Source organism: Puma concolor, chromosome D3 (genome assembly GCF_028749965.1).
Source record: "Puma concolor isolate L17-30 chromosome D3, mPumCon1.1.hap2, whole genome shotgun sequence".
NCBI classification, from domain to species: Eukaryota; Metazoa; Chordata; class Mammalia; order Carnivora; family Felidae; genus Puma; species Puma concolor.
This window is the reverse complement of record NC_141678.1, coordinates 81,046,712-81,059,129: the sequence shown is the minus strand read 5'-3', so window position 1 is coordinate 81,059,129 and position 12,418 is coordinate 81,046,712. Positions and strand designations below refer to the sequence as shown.

The 12,418-nt window shown below is 39.8% G+C and overlaps 1 protein-coding gene across 1 annotated transcript in view; it reads right to left on the bottom strand.

The window, feature by feature from the left end:
- The window catches only part of PHLPP1 (PH domain and leucine rich repeat protein phosphatase 1), a 214,642-nt gene that overhangs the window by 46,483 nt on the left and 155,741 nt on the right, over nucleotides 1–12,418 (bottom strand). The window contains exons 5-8 of the mRNA XM_086683168.1: nucleotides 8,943–9,089; nucleotides 7,887–8,117; nucleotides 4,373–4,575; nucleotides 2,506–2,566 (exon numbers count right to left, since the gene is read on the bottom strand). Of these exons, the coding sequence (XP_086539294.1) occupies nucleotides 2,506–2,566; nucleotides 4,373–4,575; nucleotides 7,887–8,117; nucleotides 8,943–9,089 (642 nt within the window). The remainder of the gene's footprint in view (nucleotides 1–2,505; nucleotides 2,567–4,372; nucleotides 4,576–7,886; nucleotides 8,118–8,942; nucleotides 9,090–12,418) is intronic.

The window sequence follows — 12,418 nt, the reverse complement described above, 5'->3', positions numbered from 1 at the left end:
GCTATCCTAAAAAGTTTATAAGCCCATGCAAGTTTAGCAAGAAGATGTCTTATATTGGAAAAAACAAATGAACAAGTAAACATACACATTCTTTAAGTCAAATGGCATAAAATAGTTTTATTTTCCAATTTACTTTTTTTACACTTAACATTTTTTAAATGCTTCTCTACTCTCGTAGGTATCATGGGATCAGATAAAAGGAAAGAAATGACAGCAGAGAAAAGGCACACTGACTCTTAAGAGTCAGAATTTGTATTTGAAAATATTAACTGAGGCATTACATGGTAATCATAATTACCAGTAATGAGTGAACTAAACTAATGCTGACTTTATTGTTAAATGAACCGATTACCTCTTAGACAAATCTACTACCATGAGTACCTCCCTAGAGTCATGGATTATTAGTAGCCTTTTCTCTTCTTTTTTAAATATGTGAAGTGACCAGACACAAAGAATGTAAAGTGCTATGTACATTATGAGCAGGTGAACAATTCCATGAAAAGATGATGCTTGGGATGGGACTGTATTAGAGCAAAAGTGAAAACAGTTGGGATTATTAAAGGTGGTGGCCTTGTGTGTGACTTAAAAATGCTGCTCTTTAATTTTTCAAGAATACTACCTTTTCAACTAAAATACAGAAAAGGTGGCATTGTTTTCTGCTCAGTGTTTGAAGGCCAGAAGACACAATTTGTTTATTTTACTATAGTTAACCCCTACAACATCTTCCCAGGATAGGAGAGTGAAAGTCCCTCTCGCTGTAAAGAACCTCATTATACAGCAATAAGACTCACAGAAGTGACAAACATAACCAGGGACTTTGCTCTGGAGGACCTAGTAAACACCATGAGGGGGGACAGCTCAGTTCCTGTACCTGACATGAATACAGAAGAGGAGGAAGTGAAAGACTCAGAGTTATGTCAGGGGAATCAGGTTCTCCAAGAGCAAGTCCGATAGTTGGGGAGGCGAATGAGGCAGAGCGTGTTATAGTGAAGGTCTGGACATAAGAGTTATAAACAAGATGAACAGCATTTAAGGGACAGAATTCAGGGAAAAGCAAGACAGGGTTTCCAATTCAGTCTCACTCAGGGGTTTTAATGGGAACCATTTGCTAATTACGTCCTGCAAACAAAGGGTAAATAGATTTACTCCGACTCTCTTACAATACATCTGTTCAAGATATTTATATACACTCATGCATGCAAACCCCACTCTAGTACCATTCTCATTTAAAAGTTAATGCAGCAGTCAAGATTGGTAGGAAAAAATAACAATTTAATCATGCAATAATCTGACTAAAAGTTTTATTAAACAAACCCGACATGAATTTAGTAGAAAAAATGCACATAGCACTACTCATAAAGTAGTTTATAATTACAAATTTATGATAAAATTGTAATTGTAATAAATCTGACACTTTCTTACATAATTCTGATTGAGAACCTTATTAAACTAACTAGGTTTGTGTATTTTCATGACGAAAGGCAAATTCTGCACCTGAGCAATTACATGGCAGCTGTATCGGATTTTATACACTAAAATGAATTAGCACTTGGTGAGCGGGTCATGTACTGTGGCTATTCAGAAAGTTTTCCTTTTTTCCTTTTTTCTTTTTTTTTAATGTTTATTTTTGAGAGAGAGAGAGACAGAGAGAAGGAGGGAGGGAGGCAAGGAGGATGAGTGGGGGAGGGGCAGAGAGAGGAGAGACAGAATACAAAGCAGGCTCTAGGCTCTGAGCTATCAGCACAGAGCCTGACGTGGGGCTTGAATTCACAGACCACGAGATCATGACCTGAGCTGAAGTCGAACATTTAACTGACTGAGCCACACAGGCTCCTCTATTCAGAAAATTTTGGATATTTCCTTTGGAATTATGTTAAAAGTAAATTTCAATTTTAGTGTGTTAAGATTATTAAAGTCTAATTTGTATACATACATGTTTTATGCCTTCTGGAAAAAGTCTACTATAATATTTGTGGGAACTGGGGTCAACATGACACATTGCAGTAGTGAATTTGTATAAAAGGTGAGCTGGTCTGCCGTTTGCAAATGAGCTAAGTAAGCAGGCTGTATGGAAATCCTACCTTGGGAGGCTTAGTTGCTAAGATGTAGGTACACAGTAACAGAGGGAAGGAAAAAAAAAAATCAAAGAAACATAGCACAATATTTTAAAAAATGAAATTAACATAATTTCAGCGAAAGACAGAAGATATGGTTAATATAATTAAAGAACTTCTAGACCTTCCAGCCATAGAGCTTCACTAATCTTTCAGGCCCAAACATGGTGGTCAAATTGGGTCCATGGGGACCTAATACCTTGATTCTTCTATTTTTTAGGTATACTTCACAAATATTATTTTAACTGACAGATATTTAGTAAAACTATTGAATTTAATTTGTAATACTTACAGTCAAAATATGTAAAAAGTTTTTAGGCATAAGCTCAGACAGGATCATCTAAATAGTTTTCAAGCAGCCTCTAGAGTGCTCTAGGACTTGGCTTCTTACCTTGAAACGTCCATGTAGGACAGATAATTTGGAACTGGGTAAACATCCAGTTGTACAAGTTCTAGGAGGCAGGAAAAAAAACCACAAAGACATTACCATTCAAGTCACACAGAGACTCTTTTTGTATACAGAACATCATTACTGCGCTTTATTCTCCATTGTTTACATTAGGAAGTACAATACATCCATTTGTTAAACTTGGAAACTACAGGAAAGTACAGAGAACTTCCAATTTAATCACAAGATCTTATTCAGAGAATGAAATAAACCACTCGTTCTATTTTCCTACCTTTTCCCCAGCCACTTACTGTGGTTCTCCTCTTGTTATGCATGCTGAATGTTTACCTAGAAGATTAACTTTTAACATTTAGATTTCCTTTCGGAAAACCAAATGCATCTGGCTTCTACCTTCTGCATTCTACTGAAACAGCGCTCTTAAGGGTCACCGATGACTTCCTCTACTCAAATCGGAAAACCCTTCCTCCAAACTGTATGAAATGTGATACCACCATCTACCTAGGGCTTTGTTTCCCAGAGTAGTTTCTAGATGTCCTTCTGCTTCTCCGGACACTTACCGTGTGGTTCACAAGTTCAGCACCTGTCTGACACCAGCTGTGAGGGCTTTGTAAGTCTGCTGTTGGTGCCAGCTCCCTTCTCTTTCCCAGTTACCTTACTTCCACAGTTCCAGGTACCACCTCTAAACAGATGAGTTTCAAATCAACATCTGTAGTCTTGACTGCAAGTTCCCATTTGCTCCCAGGAAAACCACTCCACTGACGGGGATCGGCAGGGTGGTGAGGACTCCACTCTTCTCCCATAAATACACTCTGTACTCTACTCTCATGGGAACAGTCTTACGGCATCCATCATGTGTCCCTCCTCTTAAGAATCTCCACGGGTTCTTACAGCTTACTGCACAAGCTTCAAAGCCATGCGTCCCATAATTACTTCTTACCATTTTCTAGCAGGCACCTAGGAGTTCAGCATTCCCTGTCTTCTCCCATCTGCCGAACAGACCACATTCAGATTCCTTCCTCTTCCACACCCACTTTGTGCCTTCTGGCTATCCAAATCCTATAACCATTCAGTGATGGAGACCTATCGCTATTTGAGGTTTAGCCGGTTTTTCCAGTGAGATGACAATAATTAACTCATTTCGGAAATAAAATCCCCTATCCTTGAGGACTCCTGCACAGCACGATGCATAGAACAGGTGCTTGATAAACACTGTTCAACTTGGAGTACTAAATACTAGTTTTCACTCAGGTTTCTGATTGCAGGGAATCAAAATCCTCCTGTTAGCAAATATATGTCCACATGATCTTTTCTTTTTTAGAAATGTCATGATTTCTAGATTCTGAAGAAGAGACCTCATTAAATGAGTAAGACTCTTGACTTGTGGTGTCCCTGTGGGTATATAATTCAGGTCTCTCTTAAGATTAGCTCCTTTGTTAGTGAAACATGAAATCTGAGACCCTGAATAGAGTCCAGAATGGACCTTCCTTTCATTTTTACTCTCCAATATTAAATCACAGTTCCAGATTTACTATCCTAACAAGGTAGTCCAAGAAATAGTTTATTAAGGCCCGTTAAGCAGAGGAGCCAAATCAAAAGTGGGAGTTAAGTTACCTAAGTACTACAATATGACAAAAACAAATTCGAAACTATAAAATCTCCTGTTTTGATTCCTTTAAATACCATGCCAGCATTCTGCTTTTATTATTTTTATCGCAGCAAAATTTGACACTTATTTTAGTAAATGGGCAAAGTAAAATCAAAGCGAGGCATCATCACATCAAAGCAATGATGTTGCTGAGTAAATTCTTGGAACCAAAAGAGAAACTTTGATGTGGTGTATGTTACATACCGTTAGAAGAGGCGTAGAGTGCTTTTAGGAAGTAGCCACAGATGTTTAATGTCACCAGCTGATTCCTTTCACAGTGCAAAACTTCAATGTTGTTGAAAATCATAGCATCGAGGTCACCAAGCTTATTGTCGCGCAGATCAAGCTGAGTGACGTGCTGGAGAAAGTCCACTTCGTCTGCTATTAGCTTCCTAATTATGTTCAGTCTTGAAGAGAAAGGCCACAAACAGAGACTCTAATTAACTGCAATGCTAGAAACAAATGGCCACACCCTGATACGGTGAGCTAAGGAGAAGGGATGCACGCCTCACTATGTTACAGTCTTCCATCATTTCTTACATCTCTGCATCTGGACTTCCTTAACTGGCTAGATTCTTTGGCTATTTTTAGCGACAACTCCAGGAAGGTCTTAATCTTGGCAATATATTCTGAAACACACTTTGGACCACTTAGGCTGGAAGAGAATCACACACATTGATTTTACCTTAATTCATTGCAAGAGGGAAAAAAAAAATCCACTTAATCATTTATTTCCACAGAATTTGATTGAAAGAACACAAGAAACACAACCCAGACCAACCCATTAGGCACATTACAACTAGAGTGAATGTTTAAGGAAGGAGAAAAGATTCGTGAGCAGGGAGGTGAGCAGAATTTAAGGGAGAAGGCAGGAGGGGCGGGTGTGTGTGTGTGTGTGTGTGTGTGTGTGTGTGGAAATGAATGGGAGCCACATATGCACCAGAGATGAAAATGCAAACATCTGGATTTCTGGCTGGCTTAGACCGAGGACTGATTACCAAAACTATCTCCATCATTAAAATATTGCTTGAAAGAGCGAAGCACAGAAAATACTGACATTTGGCGTCTAGGATTTGCTGAGAAATTAGAAAACAAAGGACGACAAATCCAGGACAGAGCAAGGCGCAGGGGGAAACTGGCAGAACCTCCGCCAGGAGAACCAGCTAGCTGACGGACCGAGGTGGCCACAGAGGAGATGCTCCCAAGAAGATACGGAAGTAGTAACGGGGACTAGGAATCAGTAGAATGAAGACACACTTAACTTCAAAAGGGAGAAAAAGAGACGGAAATCTCAATTCCTAGTCTGCTAGGCTACCCCCAACTCCTTTACCAACCAACAAACAAGAACCCTGCACTTCTCATAACAAAGTGCTGAAATAATGCACGTGGGCTACAACAGCATTAACAGGAGGGCTGGAGCTTAGGAAAAAGCTAAAGGCTCCTGGCTGTGAATTTCTGCCCTTTGAAAAAATAAAATAAAATGATGAAAACGGAATTATTACTAGCAATATCATAAAGTCACTGGAACACAAGGATGAGTGACAGACAGCAAAGAGCTGGGATCTGTCAATCTGTAAGCATAGCATATGGCCTCTTTAAGTGTCCCCAACAGGATTTGTTTTTTGCTTTTCTTTTTTTATTCCAGGTTGTAAGATTTAAAAACTGGCCTCAACCCAGCAATTTGCCTATTTCCAAATGCTCAGGAGATTACTAGACTATGTACACAGAATTTTTTAAAAAGTCTCATTTTGGATACAACAGACTGTAGGAGTTGAAAAAAAAGGTCCCATGTTCTTCCTAATTTACACTGTAAGTAACTTTCTTAATGTGGCATCATCATCTTCATTTGAAAGAGCTCCCTCCTGTAATTTCATGTATTAACACTAAAATAATTAAAGGGTTTATTTAATGAGGAGGCAAAAGAAAATCTATAACGAGAGGGAAATGTTCAGTTAAAATTGCCAAGTCTTACCAGGATTCAAATATCAAAAGTTTCCAGGCTCACACAATAATATAATTATTTAGGATGAACTTTCAAAGAGGCAAAATGTGATTAAAATTTCGTTTCAATAATCCCCTCAGCTAACACAGCCATTTTATTTATTTCATAAACATTCACTGAGATTTACTTTGTGTAGATAGGTAGTGTGAAACAGCATCATATTCTAGCTCCTGTTTGCTGCTCATTACATAGGACCTTGAACAAGTCACTTTATAATTCTGGTTAAGCCTAATTCTAATCTGTAAAATGGGGATTGCACCTTACTTGTCCTACGAGGCAGCTGAGAAAGTCAAATGAATGTATGTGCCCATAGTTTGCAAACAGTGAAAGGTATGGTGGTGATTAGCATGGTGACCTATGGCTTGGGTCACTACGAGATGAATGAAACAAGGTGTCTGTCAAGAGATTTAGTACTTGAGCGAGGAAAATCATATGCTTTAAAATACAAAGACTGTAAGTATGTGACGAGTGCCATAACCGACGCGTGAAACACACAGAATGGTCAGAAAAGATGCAACCCAGGATGAAGCACCTCATCCGAATGGCAAGGGGAGGCAGAATTTCACAGATGTAAGTGGGCAAAGAAAGCAGTGCACGAGTTAGGGCAGAATGGCCTCTGGACTGAAGAGAAGAGCGCGGGAGAGCAGGGCACTCGAGAGGCCGCAAGGTCGGGTTAGTCAATTAAAGTACCAACCAAGTGCTAACACTGGCTAACAAGGATAAAGTACAGCAGTGCTGCTTGGTTATCTGTGGTGAAGGAGCTCTGTTCTAGACACCAAGAATGATAGCTGAGTTCCATGAGGAGGAAGGCGTCCTCAATCAGGTAAGATAACAACACATAAGACATTGGGAGTAGGAGGCATTTAACTCAATTCCTTCCCAAACCCTACGATTTAGCTTCTGTTACTAACTATAATTTAGAGATGAGAACACAGCTGCCCAGAGAGATTAAGTATCTTGCCCAAGATCTATCATGATGACTATGTGGTCATCGACCTCTGGACAATGGGGGGATTAATTTGGCTGAAAAAAGTATCAAATTGGGCAAATTAGTATGAGACCTCTAAGCCTGATATGCTGCTTTACAGGAACTCAGTCCCATGACAGGCTTTTGTTTTTCCTTAAGAAAGAGAAATTTAGAATAGATCCCTCCTTGTATACCGGTTCTTTGTATATTAGACACTAAAACTGATCCTCACGTACTAAAGGACGATTGAATCTTTAATGTGGCAAGGACCGTGCTGGTGGGTTTTGGTTGGAGTTGCGCACGATCAGGATTCAAAATGCAGGTTCCTTGCTCTTGTAAGGGGTGAGAGTGGAGGTTCTAGTCAAACTTGGGCCTAACGAGGGATTATGAGTTTTATATTTTTGTAAAGAACAATAAACTAAGGGCAGAGCCACCTGGACAGAAAAATGGGAAATTAAAATAAATAAGTTAAACAAATTAATTTAATGAATACATTATATTACATTAGGGAAGTCAAGGAAGGAAAAAAAAAATAAGGAGATGCTCAATGGTATTAGCTCTCTCTCGCCACAGAAAAGGAGGACAAAGAGAAAAAACATCCACTTTGCTCTCCATGACAGGGTCTTCATTCACCAGAAACTGCAACCAACCAACCAGCTTGCTTGAGAATGTCACCCCAACAGCTCTGACCCACTCCCAGATCTAAGCCAACTACTTATAAATAGGATAGATTTCTTAAAATTAGTTACCTCAGATCCACATGTTTAATGTGAGGCATTCTTCTTAAAGCCTGTAGCCGCAGGGTTTCCATACAGTTTCCAGACATACAAAGTTTATCCACAGCAGTCAACTTCTCCAAAACCTCTGGAATGTCAGTGAATTCATTAAAAGAAAGACCAAGATAACTGAGCTGGTGCATATTCTCCAACTCAGGAGGAAGGGCCTGGAGAAAGTTTCCATCCAACAAAAATGTCTGTAGGCTGTTAAAGAAAACAGAATAAGGAAGAGAACGTGTAAATTTTACATGTTTATTATCAACACACCAGTTCCACAGGTATAGATCATATTATTAGAAAAAGAAAATGAACTAGATCTTTTGCAAAATGCATAAGGGCAGCGCCTGAGGCAGTAATATACCAGACAGAAAAGATCAGAGAGAAGTATCTTAATCTTTTATTGAAAACCAAAATATGACCAATCTCCCTAACTTGGACAGGCACAAACAGGAACAACGTGAGCTACATGCAGTGTGAATCAGCCCAAATACCCATCTTTCGTTGTTATTTTAAATTCTTAGAACTCAACAGAAGTCAGAAAAAGAGAAAGTAAGCCCTTGTCCCATGAGTAGGCACACTCATCTGTGGGGCTCTTCAGTTCTAAACAAGGATATTTTAATATTTTACGACTCTAAAGAGTGTAAAAGCTAAGACATGAACTCTGCCCAACACCCTGCTCTCTGGATTTGGGGTCAAGACTTACACGCCCAACATAACTGGTTGGCTAATCTCACGTGCTGCAGCTCGATGCAGCTTCCCGGGGGTTTCCGAGGGATACAGTGCGGTGGGGCTTAAAGGACGCACTTGTGTAGGGGTGCCTGGGTGGCTCGGTCAGTTGAGCGTCCGACTTCAGCTCAGGTCACGATCTCGTGGTTCATGAGTTCAAGCCCCACAACAGGCTCTGTGCTGACAGCTCAGAGCTGGAGCCTGCTTCGGATTCTGTGTCTCCCTCTCTCTCTGCCCCTCCCCTGCTCTTGCTCTGTCTCTCTCTCAAAAATAAAGATTAAAAAAGAAAAAAGAAGTACACACTTGTGCATAACTCGGACGGCTGCTGGGACTGCTCGAAGGGCGTTGCAGGACACATTCAACTCAGTCAGGGTTGGAATACTGCAGACAGCTAATGGGAATTCCCCTAAGTGATTATTGGAAAGGTTAAGACTCTTCAACTTGGTGAACCTATCACAACGAAACAAAAGGAAAGAAAAGACAAATGTCACAGATGCATAACGTCACATAATTTTAGCACAGGTCATCTAATCCAATTCAACGGAGGAGGAAACATGCCCTCAGAGGTCAAGTGCACAGCAGAGCTGAGTGTACCTCTTCAGACTCTAAGGCCAGTGTTCCACCTAAAATATATACATTATATTTAAAAACTAATTTGGGGCGCCTGGGTGGCTCAGGTGGTTAAGTGTCTGACTTTGGCTCAGGTCATGATCTCGCGGTTGGTGGGTTCGAGCCCCACGTCGGGCTCTGTGCTGACAGCTAGGAGCCTGCAGCCTGCTTCCGATTCTGTGTCTCCCTCTCTCTCTGCCCCTCCCCTGCTTGTGCTCTGTCTCTCTGAAAAATAAATAAACATTAAAACAAAACCCAAAATAAAAACAAACTCGTCAGTCTAGAATGACACTGAATGCGTGAAGAGGTGAGTTCTGCTGGAGTAAGTTTTCTAGCTCTTCCTGGGCCAGCTTCATTAACACACCAGTAAGTGATGATGGAGAGAGGGAAGGGACTTGAAGTCTTGCCTTTCTTAAGTTGTGTTATCCCACACAAGCAAAAAACCTTTCCATTTCACTTCTCCCCAAATACACACCTGCAATAAAAAATTAATGTATCGAAACTACACACTCTCTCCGGAAACCTAGTTCCATAGTTCCCAATTTAAGGACCAATTACCATTCTTCAATCTCAGGCCAACACTGGATACTGCTAACCACACACCCCTTCCTGAAAAGCCCTTCTCATTTCACTTGCAGGACATTTTCCTCACCCGGTCTCTTCCAACACTCTCCAAATCCTTCCTCCTGGGTTGCCTTCTTTCTTCTTCTTCATCTCCTCTTCCCCACCCCAAGGGTAAATAGTGCTCACAGAGCTGTTGTCAGTTTCTTCCCTCTCTCTACCTTGCCCTCCTCAGAAATCATTTCACTGCTCTGGGAGGAGCTCTCTCTAACCCACCACAGCCATCTCCTGTCTCCTGAGCTACCCTGCCACATTTCCAGTGGAAACTCAACTGCCTGTCTCCCAGACCAGCACTTCTCCTATTCCATTTTTGTGAATGGCTCTTTCATTTTCTCAATTGTCCAAGCAATTAAAGAACTCATCTTTAAGTTTTAACTTGTCCGTGTTTGAAACCTGTTGGCCCACTGCCAACCTCTCCATTTTTTTATTTGGGATGAGAATCAGATTAGTTATTGCAATTATGCCGATTACTCATAAAACCACCCAAGACTAAATATGGGGCAGCACGTACAATGCCTAGAACAGACACACACATCTTAAAAATAAATCCAATTCAATCCAATCAGCATTTTAAGGAAATTGTCATGTGACTTATCTGCTGAAGTCTATGATAAAAAATACTAAGCTTTGTCTTAGGTAGCAACATAAAGTTTATTCTAAACAGAAAAGTGACACAGGGCCTCTTTGACAGGTTAAAAGTGTTACGTTGATTTTTCTTTTATAATAGCTGTTTCCTTAAACGGCAGAGTATAGACCTAATAGTATGTCAATTAAAAAAAAACAAAAAACTTATCCTCTATTCTGATTAAATTATCCATGATCTATACTCTACAAGCTAGAATCACAGGTTCTATTGTTCTTAGTTCAGAGGTTCTCAATGGCTGGAGGACCCTGGAAGAGGGCCCTGAGACCCTTTCAAGAGATTACCAAGGTCAGAAGTACCTTATAACGATACTAAGACGCTACTTGTCTTTTGTCATTCTCCTTTTCCAGTGGAGATTTCCAGACGGTACAGGTCTTTGTGACAGCGCACCTGACTGGATGCAGAAACAGGAGAATCCAACGATCTTCTATTAAGCTAGACATTAAAATGTTTACAACAATATAACACAATGACACTCTTCTACCTTTTTTCCCCTAAAATAGTTACTTTTCATAAAAAAACACGTATGTTAACAAGAATGGGTTTATTATTTTTCTAAAGAATATATATTATTTCTCAGTTTAAGTTTGTAATGTTGTAAATATCAATAGATTTAATCCACATAAATAAAAACTCTTCAATTTTTGAGAGGGTAAAGGAGTCTTAAAATATGGTTGCCAGATAAAATACAGAACGCCCAGTTAAATAAGAACTTCAGATCAATAAGTGTTTAGTGTCACGTATGCCCCAAATATTTCACAGGGCATACTTATAATAAAAAACAAAACAAAACAAAAAAAAAAAAACAACTGTTGTTGTTGTTTTTCTGAAATTCAAATTTAACTGGGGTGCCTTTTTTTTTTTTTCCCTTCTAAATCTGCCAACTCTATCCTGAAATAGATGAAAGTGCTGTTCTAGTCCAAACAAAAACAGTATCCTACTTTCTAGATATGATTCCTCATTTGGTAGAACTGGCCACAGTTTAAAAATACACATGCAATTAAACTGAACCTAAAAAAAAAAAAAAAAAAAAAAAAAAGTCCCTCTAGGAAGGAAAAAGACCCACTAGACATTATCCAACACAATGGAGTACAAAGGCTTTTCAGAAAGTAGGGATGAAGTGATTACAGTTCCAGTACTTATGACTTAGAAAAGTATTAGTCATTAACATGGGGGGAAGGGTGGGGAGGTGTATTCATCTTTACAAACAAATTTACTAGAACCACAGCACTTCTGACAACAAAGGAAAGCAGCAGTGAGTTGAATGAGTACAAGGCAGTTGACAAGCTTAAATGGAAAAAGAGAAACAAAAATAAAAAACTCCTAACGAGTGCCCTCCATCGTCTTAGGTATATATATTTGCATTTCAAAATTGGTGCCAGCTCTAACTACAAAGTGCAATTCTTCTTTGCATCAATTCAATGATAAAAACTACCAGACCTCATGATAAAGAGAACCGCCCTCAGTCCCGGGGACCAAGCGCGCACCCCCCCTCCCCCAGCCCCAGAACAAGGAGTCTCCACATCCAATAAAACAGCAACAGTAATAGGTAACCACTGAGCACCTGAAATGGCTGGTCCCAGTGGAGATGTTCTCCAAGTATAAATACACTGAAAAGAACATAAACTAGTTAATAATTTTTAGAACAGATAGTAATTTTGAAATACTAGATTAGATAACATTATTAAAATTAATTTCAGGGAGCCTAGGTGGCTCAGACAGTTAAGCTTCCGACTTCAGCTCAGGTCATGATCTCATGATTCACGAGTTCGAGCCCCGCGTCAGCCTCTGTGCTGACAGCTCAGAATGTGTGGAATCCCAAGGGGTCTGAGGATTCTAAACTTGAATCTACGCTTGCAAGTCTGTTAAGGTAGGAGGAGAGAGCATATTTTATTTAACAGTTTAT